The sequence below is a fragment of the Diceros bicornis genome, chromosome 1 (genome assembly GCF_020826845.1).
Source record: "Diceros bicornis minor isolate mBicDic1 chromosome 1, mDicBic1.mat.cur, whole genome shotgun sequence".
Classification (NCBI taxonomy): domain Eukaryota; kingdom Metazoa; phylum Chordata; class Mammalia; order Perissodactyla; family Rhinocerotidae; genus Diceros; species Diceros bicornis.
Window position 1 is genome coordinate 20,778,787 of NC_080740.1, and position 24,484 is coordinate 20,803,270.

General features: G+C 36.4%; 1 protein-coding gene across 8 annotated transcripts in view; it reads right to left on the bottom strand.

The window, feature by feature from the left end:
• MCTP1 (multiple C2 and transmembrane domain containing 1) overlaps window positions 1-24,484 on the bottom strand; it is a 501,946-nt gene that overhangs the window by 212,303 nt on the left and 265,159 nt on the right. For 7 of the 8 annotated variants that reach the window (XM_058532230.1, XM_058532077.1, XM_058532162.1 and 4 more), the window contains exons 3-6: window positions 23,870-24,012; window positions 14,690-14,769; window positions 10,518-10,629; window positions 2,212-2,250 (exon numbers count right to left, since the gene is read on the bottom strand). In XM_058532230.1, coding sequence (XP_058388213.1) covers window positions 2,212-2,250; window positions 10,518-10,629; window positions 14,690-14,769; window positions 23,870-24,012 — 374 coding nt within the window. The remainder of the gene's footprint in view (window positions 1-2,211; window positions 2,251-10,517; window positions 10,630-14,689; window positions 14,770-23,869; window positions 24,013-24,484) is intronic. The other variant, XM_058532257.1, reaches the window with a different exon arrangement.

Here is a 24,484-nt window from a genome sequence, read left to right on the forward strand (position 1 = left end):
ATAAATTATATCCTCTTTCCAAAAATAAAAGAGGAAAAGTCCTTACACAAAATTCTTTAATGGGTAGATTGAAATAATTAGAAAAGGGATGCATTTCCACAAAACAGTAACATAGTAATACATAAAACTACACAGTACAGTCACTTAGCCTTTAGTTTCTCAGAAAGCAAAATTTACTTGAGCATCATCCTTTTTCCTTTAATCCCTGGAAGAAAGAATTGGGGGAGCAGTTTCACTGTGTGTGAAGGATGGCAGGCTAGGTGGTAATTGAAGTTTCAAACTTTCCCTGGGTTTTGAATTTAACACTGCGCTCTTGTAAAGCAAATGTTTTAGGGGACAGTGACAATCTGAATGAATTATCAAGTGTTCAGTTTGTTCTTACAGAAAAAAACAAATGAGTGAACTGATTTTCTTTTACTCAGCATTCAATATCCCCATTAAATTTTATAAAATTGAAAATCCTTTAGGCTAAAAACTCAAAAGCCATATTACCACACATACTAAAAATAATCTGCCAAGTACCCCAATGAGAAAAGAGTTAGACACAGGGAATTCTGTATCTGCAATGGCAAGCTAGAAAAATGTACCAGTTTGCATGTACAAATGGATTATAAATAAAAACTCCAAAAATTTTAGATATAAAAATAGTGGAGAATAGATGTTTATTATTCATTTTTAATTTTTTGGTAGAGCAAAGGAAAAGATATGGATTTATGTTTACTTAATTTATCGTTAAAATTGAATTTAAATATAAATTAAATGAATTATTTAAAGAAGAATCTTTCTATTTATCCTTTCTTTTATACTACAGTAAAATGGATCATTCTCACTAATTAGTACTAAATACTATATAATATCCTGCTCTAGCATTACATCTTAACTATATCTGGAAGAGAAAATATTGCTACATATTAATGGATTGCAATGCTTTTACACAGATATATCATAACACAGATACATCATAGATACAGAATGAGGAAAGCCAAATTACATGAATTTTAAAAATATAAGTACTTTTAACATAACACTAATTTTGAAGTACAATTACAAAGAAAAAAGTGTAATACAAATATGAACAGTGCAAACATTTCTTTAAGAAACTTTATTTTGGTCAGTAAAAAACACAGTGAACATAAGTCATAAATATTTGGCAACTTTCCTTAATAAATGTTTTTCATTTTATTAAAATGATAAGGGTGACTTTTAATGTGGCCCTGACTTTTGTGTGAGCCAAATTATCTTTTGGTCATTAATTCTATAAGAATTGGGAAGAAACTGTACAGTAAGAAATACTTGTTAAAGCAAATTAAGACATTACCATAAATACAAAAACATTTTAAGGATTTTCTTCATTCACAATAATAAAAATGACACGATTAAAGAAATACTCAAATGATAGCATGATTCAATCAGAATGGAAGAAAACAGACTGTCATGTTCCAGGGTCTAAAAAAATGTCACTATTAAAAAGGAATACTGACTTTTTAAATAGAAATTTGAGCAAACAAGATTTTTACAGGGAAAATTCCCTTGATTTATTTCAACGAGTAGTCATACAAAAGTCAGTTTTATCTTGATATTTATTTGTGTCCAAGAGTGGTACCACCGCTGAACAAATTAGAAGCTTAGTTTATATCTTATATATTTTACAAGTTATAAGAAGAGCCAGGGCTTAGTAAGTTACAAGAACCATAAACTCCTCTTGCTTCCCAAGAGCTATTTATTTCCTGAAGTGAGAAGAGGCAATGATGGAAAACTGTTCTCATTATACACTCCAAAGACGCAGCAATATAGGGATTTTTGAGTTTAGAAAACCTCAGACTCAATTTTCAGTGAACAAAAACAGTAAGTTACACGGATCTTCCTTCTCTCTGGAGTTGTCCCTGTCCTAACCTCATCATTTTATTCCTGATCTGGAGCAAAGACATTTTCTAGACCCTGTGGTACATACAACAGAAACCAGATGCTGAGAATGATGCTGAGAAGTGACCAGAGATTAGCAAAAGGGTGATTTGGATGTGATTGATCAGTGTGATTTGTATTTACTTAAAAGTAAACACATGGTTTGCTTAAAGTTTATGGGGAAAAAAAACACATTTGAAGAGTGATGAAATCTGTGGTACAGTTTGAAGAGGTATGAGAGAGATTTGGGAAAGCAGCTGATAGTTTTTCTCAACAAGAAAAGCTGAAAGATCACATGCTAAGCATTACCTTACTTGATCTTTTCCAACTCTTCCTCATTAGCATGGTCTGTAAATGAAATAAAGCATTTTCATTATCTTATCACTCAGGTACAGAATAGGGCAGCCAATTGTTTTCTAGGGAAGATTAACATTTAAACAGCAAACAGTTTCCAGCAACAACTTGACAAGACAAAAATTGTTTTTCACGTACACACAGCTAGAAGCACCTTTAACATTCAAGCAGTCTTTCTGGTGAGAGTTCATTTGCTTTATTTTTTTGTACAAAGAAATGGGACAGTATATTTTAAATAGAATGGAAATTTTGAAATCTCTTAATTATTGACTGGAAAAAAACACATTGAGTCGCATGATTGGCAATTTTCCTTTTAGTGGTGGAAGTTGAGGATGTACCATGACTTTACCAGGTATGTAATACTTTTTCTCTTCAAATATGTTCAAAGTCTGTGCTTTGGTGGCATCTTAGAATAGTTTCTGCTTCCAGAAAACAGAACAACTAATCTTTAATTAGATCAGGGTCTACAAATGCTTTCAAATGAGAAAAAATGTTGCATGTTGTGATGCTATTAGTGGATCTTCCTGTTAAATGTTTAGCCATAGCATATCCTTTAAATTAGTTTTTTTTTGTGTGTCATAGTAAGAGGTACTTATGGCTACAAGTTTTAATTAAGGTTATTGGAGATTTATGATGAGTGCCCAAGATCATTGTTCTGTTGTATAAAGTAAGTCATAAAAATCCAAAGATTTTTTATTTCCTCTCCAGTTTAAAAAATTTCTCAATGAACACTGAGGTATCAACTTCCTGATTAACCTTTTTACCCTCTCTTAGCTTTGTCATTATCTTTAAGGCAGATGAAGTGGAGAATAGGGAACATTTGGAGCAAAGAATATAGCTCATAGAAATACTTTCCATATTTGTATATCAAGGAAGTGCACTGGTGCCTTTAAGAACTATATCTCCTTCAGCAGAATTCACTATAAAGAGGGACCATTTCAGAAATCACTCATAAATTACAAAAATACAAAAAGGAAAAGATTTTAATATAGGATTAGGTCATATAGAAGGCAACCTTTGGACTAAACCAAGACAATAAAATCATGTAGAGGTTCTAGGGTAGGAAATGAGAAAAATCATAAAATTGTCAAGAATAAGGAGACATTCCTCTTTTCTGTAGATAGTGGTTTTATAGGTTATATTTTCTCTATTTAAACTCTATGTTAAATATTGAGCAAAATATGGAAGAGTAATAGATTTCCTAAGGTTACAGTCATTCCCTTTTTTTCCCCAAATAAAGCCAGGAAACTCAAAAGCATTGTTATCAAATCCTATTATAGAAATATTTTATATGTTTCTAAGTAGTAATATCCAATTCATTTTGAAGCAACAAAACCCACCATTGTGTTGTGGAGATGGACATGTAGTGGACATGTAATAAATGTTTGTTGTTTATGTTAAATGAGTTATGTCATCAGCATCCTCAGCATCAGCAGCATCATCACCACCACCACTACCACCATTTTCTCCATCATCACTAAAAGACAATCGGAAACCAAATACTTTTGTGGTATGCCGTATTCACAAAAACTCTCCCATTAGGAGTCAGACAAGTGTTCAACTTTCTCAGAAAGCAGAATTTCAATGGACAAAGAATGGTAATTCTTAGGGACAATGTTTTGAGTCAAATCAAGTGAGAACAATTAAGATAAATAGATCAAAAAGTAAAATCTCTTATCTCATGGCCATTTATCATCATCCTCATCTAGTATCTAAGAATCTTATAAAATTCCATTCTGTAAGAAATGTTATACTACAAAAAAGGGGCTAAGAACATGAGGAAGAGATGAATCTCAGGGCAACACTACTCAATATGACACAGATTCACTACTGTTGGTCAAAGCCACATCCCCTGACTCAGAATCACTGCACAAAATTGATCTTCTATATGTAAAGCAAACTACTGGGTTGGTATTTTTCCTGTTTCTCCAAATTGGCTTTACAAACAGGCTGCGTGGTATTATTTGTCAGATTGGGACACTGACGCAAACAAAAAGTCAGTAATTTCCCTAAGGATAAATATGAAAGATTTGGCAGTTAATGGGATCAATTCATTATTTTCCTGATTCAGTTTCTAGAGTTCTAATATTAGATCCAGTGACTCTCAAAATGTCCCTAGATTTTGTAACAAAATTTCTGCTTCTGGAGTCCTTAATCAACTAGCTAAATAATGGGTTTAAGTGCCCCACTCCCAAGTCTCTTTTTCTTTTTAGCTGGTTAGGTTAAGGTAGAGTCAATAAAACTGAAAACAGTAGAAAAGTTAAAAAAAAAAAAGTGAATTAGCAGACATACTATTACTGTTACCTTTGGTATCTGCAAGACTTGTTAGAGAAGAAAGATTGTTTGGGGAATGTTCAAGATAGGAGATGAAGCAAGTTACAGAAAAATAAGATTTATTTTTTGCTCTATGATCTTAACTTCAGCTGAGAAACATATGAATTTGTTTTTGAAAGTGTCATTATCTAATATTATTATAGTACAATTCAGATTCCTCATTAGCAGCTCAACTTTCCTTGAAGCCGATAAAAGGAATAAGTAGCATAAATATATGGCCTGTGATAGAGCTGCGGAACTGATTATGTTTTTAAAAGATTTCACGATCTCAATCTGATTTTTGCTTTTATCTTTGGTGGTAGTGATTTTTTTAGGGCAATTACATGGCTACTATATATGTAAAAAAAAATCACAGAGTGGTTAGATATTATAGTACATACATATTATAAAACATACATTTTACATTTTTTATGGGTGGATACTTTTTCAAATGTTAGCTATGGAATAATTCAGAACAATTTCAAAAATAAACCAACATGAAAATATATTTTTAAATTCACTAAAGGCCAATTACAGTGAATTCATATGTTTCTTAGAATTTTCTATTTTTTAGCTTTAGCCAAGCAATTTGTAGGTCTAGGTATCTAAGAGAGTGTGTAACACAAATTAACTCACTTTTATTTCACAAATTCTCCAATGAAGAAAGCTGTGGATTGAACTCTGCTAGAAAAAGAGCCAGAAAGAACTCAAACACGCTATCAGACCAAAATACCATATACAGGACACACGTGTATGCACGACACACTTTAGCAGGTTCAAAAACAGGACATGCATTCAAAACAGAAATGACAGCTGTGTCATGCAACTCATCAGCATGCCCCCCCCTGAAGATTTTGGTTTCTCATACACACAATGCTGGAAACTTAAAAAATACGTATATATCTGTTCACATCTGGGATTTCCTTTTAAAGACTCAATCATGAACTCAATGAAGAAGATTTTAATAAAAGCAACTATGAAATACTTTTGCTATTACTCATACTATACTTCTTAAATTGCAGTAATTAGACATTGCATGTTTTAGAGGCTTTAGTTGATTGAGTAGGCTGATTGGTTTTTCAACACATTCTTTGGTTTTACTGACTTCTAGAACTGGCAATCCACACAAGGAGAAATCATTCCAATTGCATTATTCATGGAACATATTGTCAGTATTAACAGTGTAGAAAAAACTCACAAGATCACTGATTTAGAAATCTTAGCACTTTGTGATTCTAAGTACTCTGTATTGCCAGTTACTCATTTCTTCCTTCTTTTGACAGCATTTTCTTAACATTAATGTTCTATTTCCTATTTGGTTTGTAGGATTTATTTGTCAATGGCTCTTGAAACTCATATCTTCCATTCTCCCTTCTAATTCTTATAATATATTTAGCAAGATTTATAAACACAGACATTAGAATAAACATGGTTTTGAACTTAAGTCTTAAGTCCCAAAAGCTTAAAATAGATTATTTCTGAGCTAATAACCAAAGAGACCAGAACTCTTACATTTTCTGTGTGAGAGTCAACACAAAATCATCCTCGATTCCTTCTCTATATATCATTCTGAATATTAAACCGAATTATGAAGCATTTAGTAACTGATTTCTGGTTTGCTGCATTTTGAGTTTGAATTTCTCTAAATAAGATTTGTTCCTGGATAATTTGTGAAAGTTCAGCATGTCATTTTCCCAGCAGCAATGTGTTATGTATTTCAGGCATACAAAAATTTAATTTGAAGATACATTGGATCTCTGATTGTTTTTAACTAAGAAACTTCAAATGTATGCCAGGGAAATATATTTAGCTAATAAGAGATTTGTTATAAAATGAAGAAAATACAGTGACGTGCTTCTAATTCATTGACATCATTAGAAATCTTGAGCAATACAGACTGATTTTAAGCAGATTATCATTAACACACTAATTTTAAGAACACAAAAGGAAAATTAAAACATCATTTAATATTGTTTGTGACAACCTCAAAGATTTGAATATTGAAGTAAAAAAAAAAAGCTTAAAATACCTTTCCCTGGACCGTTGAAGCACCCCTTCAAATCCTCATAGAGATTCGCCTACAACCCATTGAAGAACCACTAGATACAGAAAGCTAGACTAGGTTTTGAGACGAGTCATCATAAGAAACGTAATCAGAAGCAATAACTTACATATGTTTTTTTTGTACCAGAAGTGATAGGATATAGGATGGTGGTGAGGTGAGGTACAGTCTAGGTATATTTTAGGGAGGACAAGTGACATCGAAGAAAGCTTGGACTCGAGAAAAGGTGAGCTGTGCTGGGGTTTGTATGGCTGGGACAGAGGTTACAAGTGAGGGAACATATGTAGCTTGTTGGAGAAGCTTAAAGTCCTTCATAGGGGTTTCCATTTAATTACAGAAATAACCACAGGGCACTGAACACTTACAAGAAGAATAAAGAGGGAGGGAGAGAACCTGGCACAATGCTTATAGATGATCAATAAGTATTTTTCTTAATAGATGCCTACAAATGGTTCTTGTTCAGAGTTTCAAAATCTTATAACTAGTGTTGCTTATCAGTTTTAGAGATCTTAATAAAATAGCTATAGAACTGCTATATAGACAAAAACACACACAGAAAAAAAACGCAAATTTTTATGTCTTTGTTAGAAATTTTCACCATGTAAAGCACATGCTTAGAAACTCCGAGTCAAATCTAGGACATCAAACTGGCCAGGATATCAGGGACGGCAATAGAATTACCTATAGGGGATCTTTTATGCCTCTCCTCTCCTCCTGACCCAGCTCGCTTCTCTACAACCAATCCCGTGCTCCTGGCTATTGCTCACACCCACACAGAGGAGCCAGTATGGCCACACTGGTCACCCTTCTCTCTGCTCCTCGGGCGTGACTGAGGACAGGATGGTTCACCAGCCAGAGGCTGGCTTTGGTCCAGGCTGCGATCATCGTGCCTTTTCTGAGGCTCTGAGCCCTGGCTAAGCCGCTTGCTTCTTTGGTGAAGAAGAGAGAAGTCACGTAACATTAGTGTGGGAGGGAAGAAGACACCATTTTTCAGTTGCCACAGCAGAATAAATCCAGTGCTATTTGGGACTCCGAAGGGGGAGGGCATGAAGTAAGGCAGTGAATAAAAAATACGTACTTTTTCTTCCAAGGTAAAGAATTTCTTCCAAAGTAAAGAATTTCTTCCAAAAAGCTGGGGTAGCCAAAGGGATTTGAATTAAGAAAATGGCGTGAAGATTTCAGAAAGAACTCTCTGTGTTAAGGGTGAATTTGGCTGGAGAGATACGATGAGGAGAAAGGAAAAGGAAGAAAACAAGAAGATGAATAATACCAGATTTTGGATGTGTAACTGTTTCGTGTAACCCACCTGTTTTCTTCCCTATTCATGTTTGATAAATCACTGATGATCAGCCGCTGTAATATTTTTAAATGATTTTTTCTAATTAGAAAGACATTGTGCCTAAATATAAGTTTGAGCCGCTATGGAGATTGAAGGATTTTTGCAAGAATTGTTGCAGCAAAAATAATGTTGGGAACCACTTTGCCGGTGCTGACGTATATTTCTCTGTAATTCAGAACAACTTAGCAGCTTCATCATAAAGTCTCTTGATACTAACTTGATCCCTCAAACCCTCAGTTTGGTTTTAGAGTACTTAATAAATATCCCTTCAATGTAAAAATTCAGCAGACGCTCCATCATCAAATCACCCAAATAACTACAACAGCTACCATATCATTTCGAGATCCAGCAATGTTGCCAGTTTGGATGGTTGGGGACCATCCTCAAGACCTCAGGCACCTAGGTATTTTCATTTATGAAGTGTTGTCCTTCATTAAAATAACAAAGAATCCCAAAACAAGAATATTCTATCACCAAGTTGTGTTGATTTTACCTTCTATAGGTAAACCTGCTGATTTTTCTCCATCTCTACCTCTGACAATTCTAATCCAAACCTCCATCATCTTCCACCAGAATCTTTGCAATAGCCTCCTAACTGGTCTCCAAGCATCCATGCTTCCTCTTCCATCTGTTTGCTACAATGCAGCTACACAGCTATTTTCAATAGGCAAACGTGATTATGACACTTCCTATTTATACTCTTCAATGGCTCCCCATTGCTCTTTGGGGAAAGACCACACATCTTAACAGACCAACAGTCCCTACACAGTCCAGTCTAGGCATCTCCTTTCCACTGTCATCGTGGACCATGACCTGCTATACTCTCTTTGCTTCCACTTTCTCTAAGCTCCAGTACTTTTTTAATTCTTCAAGTTTAAGCAGGGTTTCTCTAGCCACAGGGCCTTTGCATGTGCTGTTTCGTCTGCTTGAAATACTTTCTCTCTTCCTGGTTTTTGCCTTATTAACTCCTATTCACACTTCAGACCTCATTTCCCACTTGACTTCCTTAGAGAATCCCTGTTCTCCTGACTAGAACAAATTCTCCTATCTTGGCTCTTACAGTAACATGTACCTCTCTTTCACGGCACTTAAAACAGTTGTCATTTTACGTTTCCTTCCATGATTATTTGATTCCTGAGTTCTCCACTGTATATAAGTTCTATTGTATCCTAATGATGTAGCACAGGACCTGGCTTATAGTAGGTTCTTGATGAACACCAGGATTATTTGAATAAAGCAATAAACAAACACTTACAATTTATTCCTATGTATGGATTAGCCAGGTAGGATAATGTATTCTGAATTGGTGACTTCTAAAATGATGGGCTTCTATTTCTAAATTTTCTCTGTAAAAAAATGTCCTCACCCACCCTTCTACCTGCACACATGGGCCTGTGCATATGCAGACATACATACATTCTTTCACCGTGCTAAGTTCTTACGGTAGGTACTATTTGGTGGTATTTGTTGTGAAAGAGAAATTTCTTCCTCACTGAATGAAGTATAGATACTTAAATAGTACTTAGCAAATATTATATATGAATATGTGTGCTCATTTTTAATTTTTAAAAAGGAGAAAAATACTTGTTAAAAAGGATGAATTTTCCAACACATTTCCAAATTTCAAGTTGCAATTCACTATTTTCATCTACAATCTTGGGGAAAATGTCAATAATACCTTTCCAGAAGACAACATATACCAACTTTAATCATGCATTATTTTAAGGCAGAAATATACACATTGCTGAAACAGAGTACTTGAAGTTGCCTAAAAAAGTTATGTCTACTCTAAAATGTGTTACAATCAAAACGAATGAGAGTAGCTCCCAGTACATGAAAGCACGTTGAGTCTAATAAATAATCTCTGGTAAATTGTGGCAGCAAGTGCACTGGCAAGCATACCGACGCGGGTCAAACCTGATGTTTATTAATGTCACCTCAACAGTGCTGGAGAAACTGGCTCCTCTGTCTCCCTTGTCAATTTCTCATAGCAGCATGGTGTGCAAGGAAGTACAGCCAGCCAGCGCTGGAAAACGGGTAACGCTGATACGGAAGCGCATCAAGACAATGAAAAGTACTCACTTATCATTCAGCAAACCAATACCAGAAAGCAGAAACTCTGTTATAATTTCACCTCATTTGCTTTGTTATGGTACACCTGAAAATGCAGTCAAAATAGTAGGATCTGGATACCTCAGCATGGAATTCCAAGTATTCAATTCACTAATAAATGTATTTCCTGAATGAATACTACCATTTGCCTACGATATGGCATGCCTGAAATTGGGAAATAAAATTATAACAAAAGATGCAAATGTGTCCCTTATTTACAACAAGAGGTTCTGATCTGGAGCACAGAGCAGGAATTTTGAATTCAAAAGATACAATACACAGGGATTAGGGATACCCAGGATACTCACAGAAATAAAGAACAGCCCAGATTTTCATATCCCGCTTCTCTTTATTATTACCTCTGGGTTCAAAGAAGGCTCATGAATTTGAACCAGTGAGAGCAAGAAAGCACTCCTAGGCTGTGGGGGAACTTACCACATCCCTGTATTCTCCTTCTTTAGGGGTAAGGACGACTGAGAGCAAAATAATTCCAAGATCATGGTCAGGATAGTGGGGATCTTTCAGTGTTAAGGTCACATCCGTGGGCCTGTGATATAAAATATTAAGATTTTGAACAGTCATTAAATGAATAAGCCAAAATATATATATATTTTTTTTTTGTGAGGAGATCAGCCCTGAGCTAACATCCGCCAATCCTCCTCTTTTTTTGCTGAGGAAGACGGCCCTGGGCTAACATCGGTGCCTATCTTCCTCCACTTTATATGGGACGCCGCCACAGCATGGCTTACCAAGCAGTACTTTGGTGCGCGCCCGGGATCCGAACCAGCGAACCCCGGGCCGCCGCAGCGGAGCGCGCGCACTTAACCGCTTGCGCCACCGGGCCAGCCCCCCAAAATATATTTTATATCAATAATTTATTATTATTGTTACTTTTTTTTTTTTTTTTGCTGAGGAACATTTACCCTGAGCTAACATCTGTTGCCAATCCTCCTCTATTTTGTATGTGAGCTGCTGCCACAGCATGGCCACTGATGGACCAGTGGTGTAGGTCCACACTGGGGAACTGAACCTGGGCCATCGTAGTGGAGCGCACTGAACTTAACCCATAGGCCACCGGGGCTAGCCTGATAATTTATTATTTTTAAGAAGAAAAGCAATTTTGTCTTTACTTTCCTGGTTCAATTTTTGTTGTTATTAAAAATATTATCAGTGTATTAAGTTATCCAATAAACCATGGGCCAGTGGCTAGACTTGGATTCACTGCATAAGTTTTAGTCCTTCATGGGGTTCGAGAAAGGCCATGGAGTTGCTGGAAAGGTCAAGAAACTACAACAATGTTAGAAATCCCAAGTCCCTTCTCTACGCTCTCTAATGATGTAGATCTCTATGATCTACACACAGAAAGCAGTAGCAGCTTTTTTCTATAAATTGGAATCCAACAAATAAATGAGGGTCATTTTTGACCACTACTCTCCTTTTAGTTAAGTTTTTTTTTTAATCAGGAGTATGATTTAAAGTAAACAGACAAGTGGGAGAAGAGGAAAATACAAAATGTAATTTGCCTGATATACGTTATAGACAAACTTAAAGAACAATGTATAATTATTTAAAAGAACTTCCAATATTTAAAATAATGTTTCTATTTTTTGGCTGTTTAAACTTATGGTCAGAAAATTTTTAGATTTAGAAACACAAGGAAATCAATACGTAGAAGAGTTCATCAATACTTAGAAGGCTTTAGAATTAGATAAGTATCTCTGAGGAAGAGATGATGAATTACTCAGTATTACCCACAATCACTTCTAGAAAATAACGCAAAACATACATTGAACCGACAATGCACATGTAATATCTTGTTTCCGTATTTCAATTAATGTTGAATAAATAGGGGTTCATGCCCTCCATAAACCTAAGAGATTATGGAACATTCAGCACCAAACTTGAATCTTGAAATGTTGGCAAATTGGGAATGTTCCCTTGCTCGCTCAATCACTTATTCATTTTATTCACAAAACGTGTATTAAACACATATGAAATGCCATATACTGCGTTAGGTTCTGGGTACAAACCAGAGGTCAGGACCAAAGACAAGATCCTTGTCTTCATGGAGCTTAATTTTTAGTAAATGAGACAGTTGGAGTCTAGTACTGGGGCCAGGGCTTGATGGGGAAAGCTTGTCCAAACAAGAATTTTTAATCCTGGCTGCACATCAGAATCAACTTGGAAGTTTTTAAAAAGTGCATAATCCTGAACTCTACACATGCTGACTCTAGTTCTGTAGATCAGGGGTAGTATCTGGAAATCTATATACTTATAAAAAAAGTTCCCCAAAAGATTTTCTCATCCAACCAGGTCTGAGAACCACAGGTACTTTTCAGTGAAGATTTTACAACAGTAGGAAACTCTTTCACATGATGCTTAATTTACCAAATCAAGGAATGATGTTATGAAAAATATGAAGTTTTCTCATGTCAGGGGTTTTAACTGAAACATAAGTAACCTATCAGACTGATAATATACATAAATTATAAAAGTTGTGATGCAAATTGCTCCAATATTAATTTAGCTATAACTAATCATTATGGTTTGATAGTAACAATTTGTTCCTTTTATTTTAACAAATGCATATTAAGCATTGTAGTACATATATATACACATACACACACATATGTGTGTTTATTTGGGGGTTACAATTTGATCTGGTTCATTTTTCTGTAATAATGATTACATATAAAAATTAATAGAAGAAACTTCATTACATTTTCATAATGATTACATGCTAAAGATTTAAGAACATTTGCAATTGCTTTATGACGCTGATCTATTATTTTCTTTCAAAGCCATACCTTAATGCATTTTACAGTAGCATTAGTATTTATGTGGCTACTATTATTATCCATCTGTCTACACCAGAGACTACTGATTTATACATAGAATATAATGGCATACACAAACATACGATTTTTAAAAGTAGTAATTTGATGTCTAAGCGTTTTTTTTGTGCGTGTGGTGAAGAAGATTGGCCCTGAGCTAACATCTGTTGCCAATATTCCTCTTTTTGCTTGAGGAAGATTGGCCCTGAGCTACCATCTGTGCCCATCCTCCTGTGATTTGTATATGGGATGCCGCCACAGCATGATTTGATGAGCAGTGTGTAGGTCCGCGCCCGGGGTCCAGGCCCACGAATACCAGGCTGCTGAAGCGGAGTGCGCAAACATAACCACTACGCCACCAGGCCGGCCCCCAATGTTTAAGTGGTTTTAAGTGGAGGAAATGGTTAGCTAAATACGTAAAATAAGTAATGTGGCAAAAGAAACACCAAATGCTTATATATAATCTCTATTTTCTTAACTATCGCATATTTTTTCCATTTAAAATTATTTTTCACCAATGACTTATCTTTAATAGAGAAATTTATTCTCTGTGATTAAGTCCAGTAATGTGCATATCCTTATGCAGAAGTCTACAGAGAAAATAATTGTGGCCTTTATAGAAGAACAGCACAGCCCATTCTAGTTGGAGCTCGCTTTTCATGATAACAGACTACATACGGCACCGTCTAGGACACTCCCTTCAGCTGTGGTGAGGTGGGGAGCCAGCAATCACTTATTTTCTATCCTTAGGTCAGGCCTGCGCTAGGCTCTAGGTTAGAATGGAGGACACATAGAAAGCACAGAAGAGGCCGCTCTTTTGTCCAGTCCGAGGCACAGTGACCATTGGAAGATGAACAGGCTGCCGCTGTACCCGTACTTAGCTGACTATAGCACATAGGGGCTTCTATTATTTACATTTCACCATGTTTAAAATATAAACTAGTCATCTGGCCCATTACTCTGCTTTTCCGTTTTTCACTATTCCTGCCACATGATGTAACATGATTGTCTAAATATCTTCTCTTTAAAACAATTAAAGAAGATTTCACAGCTTCCTTTGCAGCCCATTCTCACTACTTGATCTTTTAAAAGCTATTTTTTTTTCTTCTGTAGAGTTAATCAATTCTTAGCTCCCATGTTGAAATACATTTAAAAAAATAATCCCATAATGAAGTATAAGGAATAATTCGTATTAGTAATAATAATATAACTTTACAACTAGTCAAGCAATGATAAGCTAAGGTAACAGAGCAGATACAACCCATCTGCCTCCACTTTAGGGGCACTTCTTGGTAATGTAGGATTACTGATGATGGCCAAATTAGAGTCTACTTTGGCTCAAGTGATAAGAGAGTTGCTACTTTTGAAGCAAAGTGCACACATTTTATTTCCTATGTAGTGGCCTGATTCTTAAATTAATAATATTATTAACATGTATAATTTTCTTTATGCCCCATTACAACCATACCAGCACTGTGAAAGCAAGGAATGTGTCTTATGTCTAATTCCTGGTGCTTATCACAATGCTGGGGACAAAGCAGGTGTTCAAGAAATTTTCTGTTGAATAGCTGTTGTTGAACGAGACAGTCAGGGGAAGATGCTATTATTTCCACCAGGCAGGTGAGAAGGATGTACTTGAGAAAGTCTGGCTAGCATGAAGGCTCACAACTATAAACGACAGAAGAGCAGCCAGAACCCAGATCTGCTGTTTTCTATTACACAGGCCCAGCTTCAAAATATGGTGTAATGATATTACAACAGTTCAAAACTTACCTATTTAACTCCAGTTGTGTGAGATCCAGAAAGGCTGAGCCCATAAAGTCATCCTGTAGTCCAAAATCATAGTCAAACACCTAAGAAGCCAAAGAGACAAGACATTGTTAAAAATAATTCCAAGATAAGCTTTAAATAAAAACATCTTAATCATAAAATATTTGTTGTCTATGCTACCAAAAACAATGAAAATTCCTAATATTTATTTTTAAAAATTTATTTGTTTTTGTGTTTTGGAATACTAGGGTCTCACAAAACATTCAAAGGAAATTACATTTAATTTTTTACTTAAAATTATTGATTTATATCAAATAGAACTTTAAAGGAAGATGAATATCAAAAGCAAATAAAATACAGTAAATCATCAAAAATGTGGGAACCACAGGCTTAGAATGTTTTTCTCATATTATCGAAGGGCTATTAGCTTTACTGGAAGGCAAGGTGTGTTGGTATGAAATTCAACAAATATGTCTTCCATACTGGGCTATAGGTGATGAGAATATGACTTCGACTTCTCCATATCTTTCAAGTCATTGATGATAAATTCTCTGATATTATAGAACAATGACATTTTAAGCATACAAATAAGTAAGCATTGAGATATTATGATTAAAGCAGTTTGTAGTTATAAGGTTAAATTAAATTGTTTTTATTGCCACAAGCAATAACTAGGGGATAACATTAACGTGACTAACAACAAAACGGAAAGGAAAAGAAAAGAAAAGAGAGAATGTTTTTCTCTCTTCTGTCAAAACTATGTATCCAGTATCTTCTCTGTGCCCTTCATGGTTCTTATTCATACTACGGTGAATAAGACAGGCAATGTTCTCGACCTCTTGGATCCTACATTTAGGGGCTGAGACAGTCAATAAAAACTCCAATAGATATACACAGTTCAGTGATGAGAGCTATGGAGACAAATGTGTTGGAAGCTGCTGTTTTAGACATGGAATCCACAAAGGCCTCTTGGAGAAAGTGTGTTTGAGTAGAGACCTCAATGACGAGAAGGATTAAGCCATGTTAGAAATGGAACAGAACCCCAGGAGGAGGAAACAGCAAGCAATTAGCGTGTTCCAGGATCATCAAGAAGCCAGTATGGTTGAAGCAGAATGAGAAAGATAGAGTGTGGAAGGAGGTTGGAGAGATAGCTCAGAGGTAGATCAGTTAGGGCCATTTGCAAAAAACTCCAAGTAAATAGGGGTTGGCTAACTTCCATCCGTTTATTAATCTTATTCCTTCATCCTCACAGCCAATATCAATTAAGTACTTATTATGTGACAGACAATGTACTCGGCATTGAGCAAACAGTGGTGAGCAAAACTGACATTGTCCATACTTACAGTTTAGTGAGGGAGACACATGTTAAACAAAGAAGTGCCCAGGTTATACGTAATGACAGATTTTGATAAGCGTTATAAAGAAAAGTACAGGGTATGGAAAGAAAAAATTACAGTGGCGATCAGGGAAAGCTTTTAAGATTGAAAAAAAAATACTACTCGATGAAGTTTAGAGCTGTGCTCCCTGACCTTTTCAAATAGAAAATCTTTGTATTGCACAGTGGAGTAAATGAGCATAAACAGGTAAGTCTGCTCTTGAATGGATGATCCAGGCCATTGGACTCTCCAGGATATGAGAATCCATTAGGCTGAGAAAATCCATAGCCCAGAACTCCCGTGCCCAATTCTTGGCACAACAGTTAGAAAACTCGAAGCAGAGGGAACAGTGTATACAGCAGCCCTGAATCGGTTACTGTTTTTTCTCTAGTACAGGTGTACTTCCATTGAAACAAACTTAATATGTAAAAAAAATTGATATTTAAACAAAAAGATAAATACTTTGCATTACAAAAGGATTCTTAAGTTTGAAGAGTCACAGGGGATTTATTTAAGTAATAAGCCCCCCTAATGCCTTTTAAATTATTCAATTTACAGTCATTTGATTTACATACAACCTTTCAGGAGTACATTTGTTGTAGAAAGCGCAGCACTCCTGCAATAAATATTCTCCTTGATCACTTCTGAGCTTTAGTCATCTGCTCAGTGGCATATCACATGGATATACTGCACATCCTATGCAACTGTCACTTTGGTATTTGCAAGTGGCTCCAGTAGTGTATTTTGCAATATAAAATTACACCAAAAATTAGGGAAATTTCTCTTGACCAATCTCTTCTAACTGTCACCCTAAGGCTTAAAATCTTGGGGAGACTGTAGTGACATATAACCAAGGAGAACACCTGGGGTAAGTTCACACATGTGAAGCGGAGAGCCGTGAACCCAGTGAACTGATTAGTGTAGACAGCCCAACTGGGTGAGTCAACATTTAAACTCTCTTTATTCTCATGATGAGAGTCTTTCCTACTGTCCTAATGCTAGATGTTTGCTTTAGTTCTCAAATCCTATTAATCAGCAAAGGCATAAACATGAGAAAGAATGGAAATACCAGAATCCATTCACTAATGAAATTATTAGCTATGCTACTTTGTTCCACTCTATAAACTACTTGTCAGAGGCAGCGTTACTCTAGGTGGAGCTTCAGAACTATGAAGCATAGAAAAGAGATCAAATAAGAAAAGGTACTCCCACTGCAATAACAATAAGCGCAGTTAATGCTGATTAATGTTTATTCAACGTTTGCTATATCTTAGGCTTTGTGCTAAACACATTACATAGATTTTTAAATTTCATTCTTAAACAACTCAATGAACAAAGTGGTGTTGTTTCCGTTTTTCTGATAAGGAATCCAAAGCTTAAAAAGTTTATGTTGCCCCCAAATCCCAGGGCTAGGAAGAGGTCAAATTATTGTATTAGATTTCAGACCCAGAGCATATTTAAATTTAACAAATATAACTAGGGCACCCACTCTGGGTGAATCACTGGGAATTCATATGTGAACAATATAGTTGAGATCCTTGCTTTCATGGATCCTCCACTCCATGAGTTGGAAACATTAGGTAACATTAGGTAGAAGTTGTTTGGGGTTCCATAACACCTCCTTTAATTTCATTTTCAAGTGGGTTTAGAACAACAAATGTTTCATTCTAATCAACGAACGAACTTAGCATCTTGATTCGATTGTTCTACCAAGAAAAATTACATTAGAGAGTACATCAGTTAAAATGTTTTTGGATACGAGTAACAGAAAACCTAACCCACACTGGCTTCAAGAATGGGAATTTGTTAGCTTCCATTGACTGAAATGTCCATAGGTAATTATGACTTCAGGGGAGTTTTGATTTGGCAGTTCAAATGATTCATATATTTATTCATTCATTTATTTGAAAAATATTTGGTGAGCACCTGCAATGTGCCAAGTATGCGGTGGAAATACAGCAGTGAACAAAACAAAGGCTGATTTCTTGGGGCTTACATCTAGGGGAGATGCAGACAGTAAATAAATACACACCAAGTAGTGATAAGTGCCATGGAGACAAATATCTCAGAATAGGAGAGAGATAGGAACTACTATTTATATAAGATGTTCAGGAGGACAGTGAGAAAGGGTGGCATTTGAGTGGAGTGAGGAGGCATAATGGGAATAGGAAGGGAAAAGGTATCCAGGAAACTGGCCAGAGGCTGGTGTGGCAGGAAGGAAGCGAGCAAGAGAAGAGTGCTGGGATATTAGTTCAGGCCTAGACTATGGAACCAACCATCATATGACTTTTGGTTTCATATTGAGTATGGTGTGAAGTCACTGGAAGATTTTATGCAGGGGAGTGATATAATCTAATTTATGTCTTAAAATGTTCAAACTGAAACTACTTGGTGAATTACATTTTGTATTGAGGGAAATAATGTAGGCAAGTAGACCAGTGGTCCTGGCAAGAGTTGATGGTGTCTTTAGATTAGATGTTGATGTGGTGAGCTGTGGTCAAATTTAGGATATACTTTGATGGTAGAGCTGACAGAAATTGCTAATAGATTCGACGTTTAGTATGAGAGAAAGACAAGAACTAAGGATGTACAGGAAACAGTAAACATAGGCTTGAGCTTGCCGTCTTTAGAAAGGCCTGCTTACAGGACTGGCTCTTGGCTGGCATCTAGGAACTTGGCTTTGAAACATTCCCATTGATAAAGCTCTTTTGCTCATCTGATGCATTGAACCCCTGCTTTCCTTCAGGGAGTCTAGCATTTTGATAGTTGTGACTGGTCATTTTGCCTAAGTGACCAGCTCCCACTAAATGCCTGGGACTCTGAGTTTCAACTGGGCTTTGTCAGGCAGAAACATTGCACATGTGTTGCAGCATTTCACTGCCAGAGAATGAAACATGTTCTGTGTCACCTCTCCCAGTAGGAGTGAGAGGACATAGGAAGCCTGTGCATGGGTTTCTCTGGACTCTGCCTGATGTGTCTTTTTCCCTTGCTGTATCGCTGTAATAAACTATAACCATGGGTACAATTGCCTCTGAGACTTTCTAATCAATCACCAAATGTGTAGGTGGTTTTGGGACTCCAACCCAAATAATGACTCCTAGGTTTTTGTCCTGAACAATTGGTGAATGGTGGTACCACTTCCTGAGATGGGGAATGAGGAAAGAAGCAGTTTTGAGTGGGGGAGGGGTGGGGACTTAAGAGTTAGTATGAATCTGACTTTAACATGTTGAGTTTGTGATGCCCATTAGATAACTAAATGGAAAGCTGAATAAGTGGTTGAATACAGGTTGTTCAGGGAAACAACTTGGGCTGAAGATATACACTTGGGAATTATCAGGGACTAGACTGTGTTTAAAGCCATGAATGGGATCACCTGAAGAGGAAATACATGGAGAGAAGATATCTAAGAACTAAGAGCACTGAGGTGCTCCCACATTTAGAAATCTAGGAGAATGATACAGAGAGGAAACAGCGAGAGAGGGAGTAGGAAAACCAGGAGAGGGGTATCCTGGAAACCAACTGAAGAAAGTGTTTTAAAGATGAAGGGAGTAATCAACTATTTTAAAAATAAATGATATAGCCTGAATTCCATTTCTATCTCTCCAGTTCTCATCAGAGCTTCCTAAGTGTTAATGCCTCAACAGACTAACTCTCCATATGATCCTTACTGCCTTCCAGAAGCTCTGGGGTAGCATGTTCCTTCATTCACATCCAGTGGAGGAGAGTGAACTGCGTTCTCAGCAAAGGCCCTGAATTCACTCTGGGTGGGCTGGCTCATGTCACATGCCTATTCTTGTCCAAGGATATGGAATTGGCTGAATGGCTAGCCTAGCTTGTGTGCTATATTTTTAAAGGCAGTGGTGATGTCAGCTTCCACGGACCCATATGGATCTCCAAAGAGAAAACTGAGATAAAATGAGGGATGTGTGTTGGGAAAACCCCCAACAAAGATCCTCAACAGAGACCCGTACCTAGGGTTCTTTATGATGGCTCCAGGTGCCATCATCACTTGCCTTGCTATAGTTGGGGCTACTTGTAGCTCAGTCCTGGTCTTAGCTTTAGGACAACTTCTGATATGAGCCAGGAAAGATTTTCAGAATTGTTAATTCGGTGCTCTGGGTCTCAGCATCAAGTCATGTTCACCAAATGTCCTGCAACTATGGACAGACATCCTCGAAGCTGGGTTAAGTGTTAGTTCTGGAATCGCACTAAGGCCCTGCTTTGACCACCAATTTGGACATTCCCACAAATATATGTTAGGCACCTCCTCCCCCGATGCTGACAGTACATGGAGAACCATCTCCTATCTGATGTTGTTCACACTTAATACTTCTCTTCTTGCCTCCATTAGGTAGATGAGCAATATGCCTGTAACTCAGGAAACCTGTACCTGTGCTGGGTGGAAAGGCCTCCTTTATTTATTCAACTTACAGCTTCACTTTCTTCTAAACTTTATTTTTTATCTATTTACCTATTTCCTGCATCTCTGGAGCTTGCCTTGTTGCTTTGCCATTTCGCTTTCCTGATCTCTACCACTGTCTGAAAATTGCAAATAGCCCTGTCTCCTCCATGTGGTACCCTACTCTGATCTTGCCCAGCCCTTGGGATCCTACCCTGACACCAGTCAACATGGTTGACATCCCCATAGGATTTTCCCAGCCCCAGTGTCAGGGAGATGGACAATGGTTGTTGGGATAAGTTGGCCCTTCCATATCTGCTCTATACTATTAAAGTTCACTGTCTATGCCTAATTGTGTTCTGAGTTATGACAGTGAGTATCTAATTGGCATTCATTCAATACTATTAAATAACTCCTTGGGATTTTCTATTACATTCACTGCATGGCAATTTCTATGATTGAATTACTGATAACGTATTTATAATGTTCCACTTTTCCATTTCCCACAGAATATATAGTAGTGTATCCGATTTCAAAATGATTTGAAGACGTTTTAAGATTGGTTTACTAATAATATTTCTAATGAAATTAAAGCTTCTTTAAAGGTCTAACTCATCCCATGAGATCATACGACTCAAGATATAACATTCTACTCAGCAAATGTGTCCATGACTCATTTTCATACCAAGGCAGCTTCAAAACAACCATTTAATTATAACAAAGTAATTAAACTCTAAGTCATAGAAGTGACATTGTAAAACAAACAAAACATAACTGTGGCCATTGCAATTAGCCATCTTTAGTGGAAAACAGAAGCTATGTTGCTTAATTACTGGGTGGACTTAAGCAAACGCTTAATCTCTCTGAGTCTCATTCACCTGCAAAATGGGGATAAGAACAGTTACTTGCAGGGTTATTGTGAGGATTACATGTGCCAGTAGGCCTGGCATTGAGCACAGTGCTCAATAAATGGGAGCTGTTATGATGATGAAGATGTGACTGCAGATTCCACCTTCCCAAGACTCAGTAGCCTCACATGTTCTTGGCCCATAAACCGAAAGCAAGCAGGCTGATCTTTTTTTGTTTCTTTGTTTTGTTTTGCTATTGATTATTTTTTTGTCTGAAATAGTTGAGATTCTTGATTCACGCATTTAGGAAGTGTTTTTGAACCATGCAAGAAAAAACATCTAAGATAATACAGACATCTTCTAACTTTGGGATAATTTTGTTTGGGTGCACTGTGGTTTCTGGCTGCAAACATATTTCCATTCCAACTATTCAGTTGTTTCCATTTAAATGCCTAGAAAAGTGGTCCCCTACCCACGCGGTGCATTAGAATAAACTACTGTGTTTTAAAAATATATCTCAGAGGTCCTGAATCAGAATCTTTAGGAGGGGAGACTTGGACATCTAGATTCTTTACAACTTTATGGATAATTCTGATGTTCAGCCAGGGTTGAGGATCACTGGTATATGACATTCATTTAGGGCCCTCAAAACCTACTGAGAAATAATTTCAGATAAGACAGTAACATGGTCTTAACTTGAACAGAGCTCAAAGTATCTTTTCAATTTTAAATCTTAAGCTTGGATAGATATGAATTATTTAAGAAACTGTCAATTTTTGTTAAAGTGACCATCTTAGAAACAGGAGTATGGCTCCAAACTGCAATGTTTTCCTAATTATCGAAATCTTTCTATTATTTAGAAGAGCATTCCAATTTAAAACCCAGATTTCTTGATCATGATTAGGCCAAACAATCCCTTTGTATAACTTTTAGCTTTCCACTGTAACTCTGGGTATTCACATGTACCTTGGATAACAGTGTCAGTGAAATGACAATGGAGAATTTTCATTCAATCCAACAGAAACGAATGCTGAATTTATCCTATTATTTAAGATGTGTGCCAAAGCCTCCCTGTGGATACAGAGCAGGCTCCCGTGACTCTTGTCTCAGTTAAAAGTACTACATTTTAACTCCCAGCTTCTCTTGCAACTTTATTATAAATATTTTTCCAGTCCATTCCTCCAGCCTTGTTTTTACCTGCCCTTACTGTGAAGTCATTCAGAATTGAAAGAATATTCTCTTTTCATTAAAATTAAAATCTATATGAGTTCCAACCTAGCAGAAAGTGTATTCTTATTTATTTTGTATATAGCATTTAAAAATGACAGTTCCAAGACTTTTTGAAAAAAAAAATCTGTTTCTACGAGAAATGGTACAAGCACTGCAACTTAAATCTGATTTTCTAACCTTGGCTTAGAACGGAATTTTGTTTCCCTGGGTAATCTTTACATTGATAGAAATTAGATAACAGGGTACAAAGAGACTTTTTACCTTTCGCTAGAGATGAGAGCGTTGTATACCTAATATTTTCTAACCATCTAATTCATGGATACATTTTCATATTACCTGTCACTACAGAACTGGTTAGTCCCTAAGAAATCTTTCAGGCAAGATTTTGAGAAACTTATCAACCATGTACTTGGGAGATTCTCTTTTCGTCGATCTAATAAACTATCCTGCTATGATGTTAATAATGCCTTGATTATTTTTTTCCTTTCTGTGGAGAAGAGAAACAACTGGAAGCAATACAACTGAAGAGGTGAGGGGAAGAAGGATGCCCAGAGATTGCTGAAAGAGTGATTATATGAGATTTTTGGCTCATGTGCGACTTGCAACAATTTAGAGAAAAGGATGGGGCTTGTGATGTTGTGGTAAAACTAGACACAAGTTTGGTCATTGAATGGGGGAGTCAGACCTAGGAGCCAAAAAGAATACAAGTATCTAGAGATGTGAATTAAAGGGAAGTCGGGTATGAAAATAAAAACAAGGAATTAGGATTGTAACCCTTTCCCTAAGTTCTTCTTTTTCTTTGTCTTTGTTTAAAAAAAAAAAAAAAACTACATCAAATGAGAGGAAAGACTTTTTCTTTTTCATTTTTGACAACAAGATAAGACAGGAATTTTTCTCCCCCTATTATCTTTACCCCTCTTGTCTTCCAAGTAAAGCATTTTGTTTGCAACCAGGAAGGGTAGATCCTCAATAGAATTCTCAAACAGAAAGGCTGAGTTCTGTGTAAGTGTTCCTTCTTGCTAGATTATATGGAGACTTGTTTTTACGTGTTCTCAAAGTGCACTACATCAGTTAACCGCACCCAGCAGGAGGAGACGGACTTCAAAATCCTCCTAAATGACGGGCAATAGAACTGTCCCGAAGAAAAAGGTTCCTCCTAGCTGCCCCTCCCCTCCGTCTCATTTCTATCACATCATCCACAGATCAGAGTTGTGCATAGCAGAACATAGCTCTGGTGAAAAATCTCATCAGACAGAGAAGCACGATAACAAACCATTAAACGGGGAGTTTATGTCAGATTGCATTAGGGAAAAACAAATCAATGGCTCACCTTTACATACAACGGCTCCCTGAGATGCTGAAGAAGAATGCAAGCTTTCTCCTCCCACACAGGATTGAGGTTCTTGTGTATTATTTTACTTCTAAAAACTTCTTTTCTTCCAATTTTAAACTTCACGTATGGATCACTTGTCCCTGTTAAAGAGATACAGATGGATCCACGTTAATCATGCTTTTCTGTGGAAGCAAGACAGTGGTTCATCTAAACATCAAAAAATATTTAAAGGAATAAAAGTTAAATGAAGCTTATCACATGGGAACATAAGGATTGAGTGTTTTTTCCTAAATTATTCCTTAAATGTTAAAATGACAATAAGTGATTATTATTATTTTATTTTCTGATCTTAATACTGTAACCTTGTTATAGTATTTAAAAAACTCTATTGCATACTGCATATGTAAATTTAATTCACATTATAAATCTTAGAGATTAATCTGACAGTTCTTTTGGTATCGTTTGGTCAACTATAAGAAGCATGATGAATGATCTTGGCTGATTTAACTAGTTTTAGACATATATTCTGCTAAAATTTTATACTAGTCTAATGGGCTTAGGGAAAGGTGAGTCTTAAATTGGGCTTCAGTTTCATCCTTGGTCACATATTTT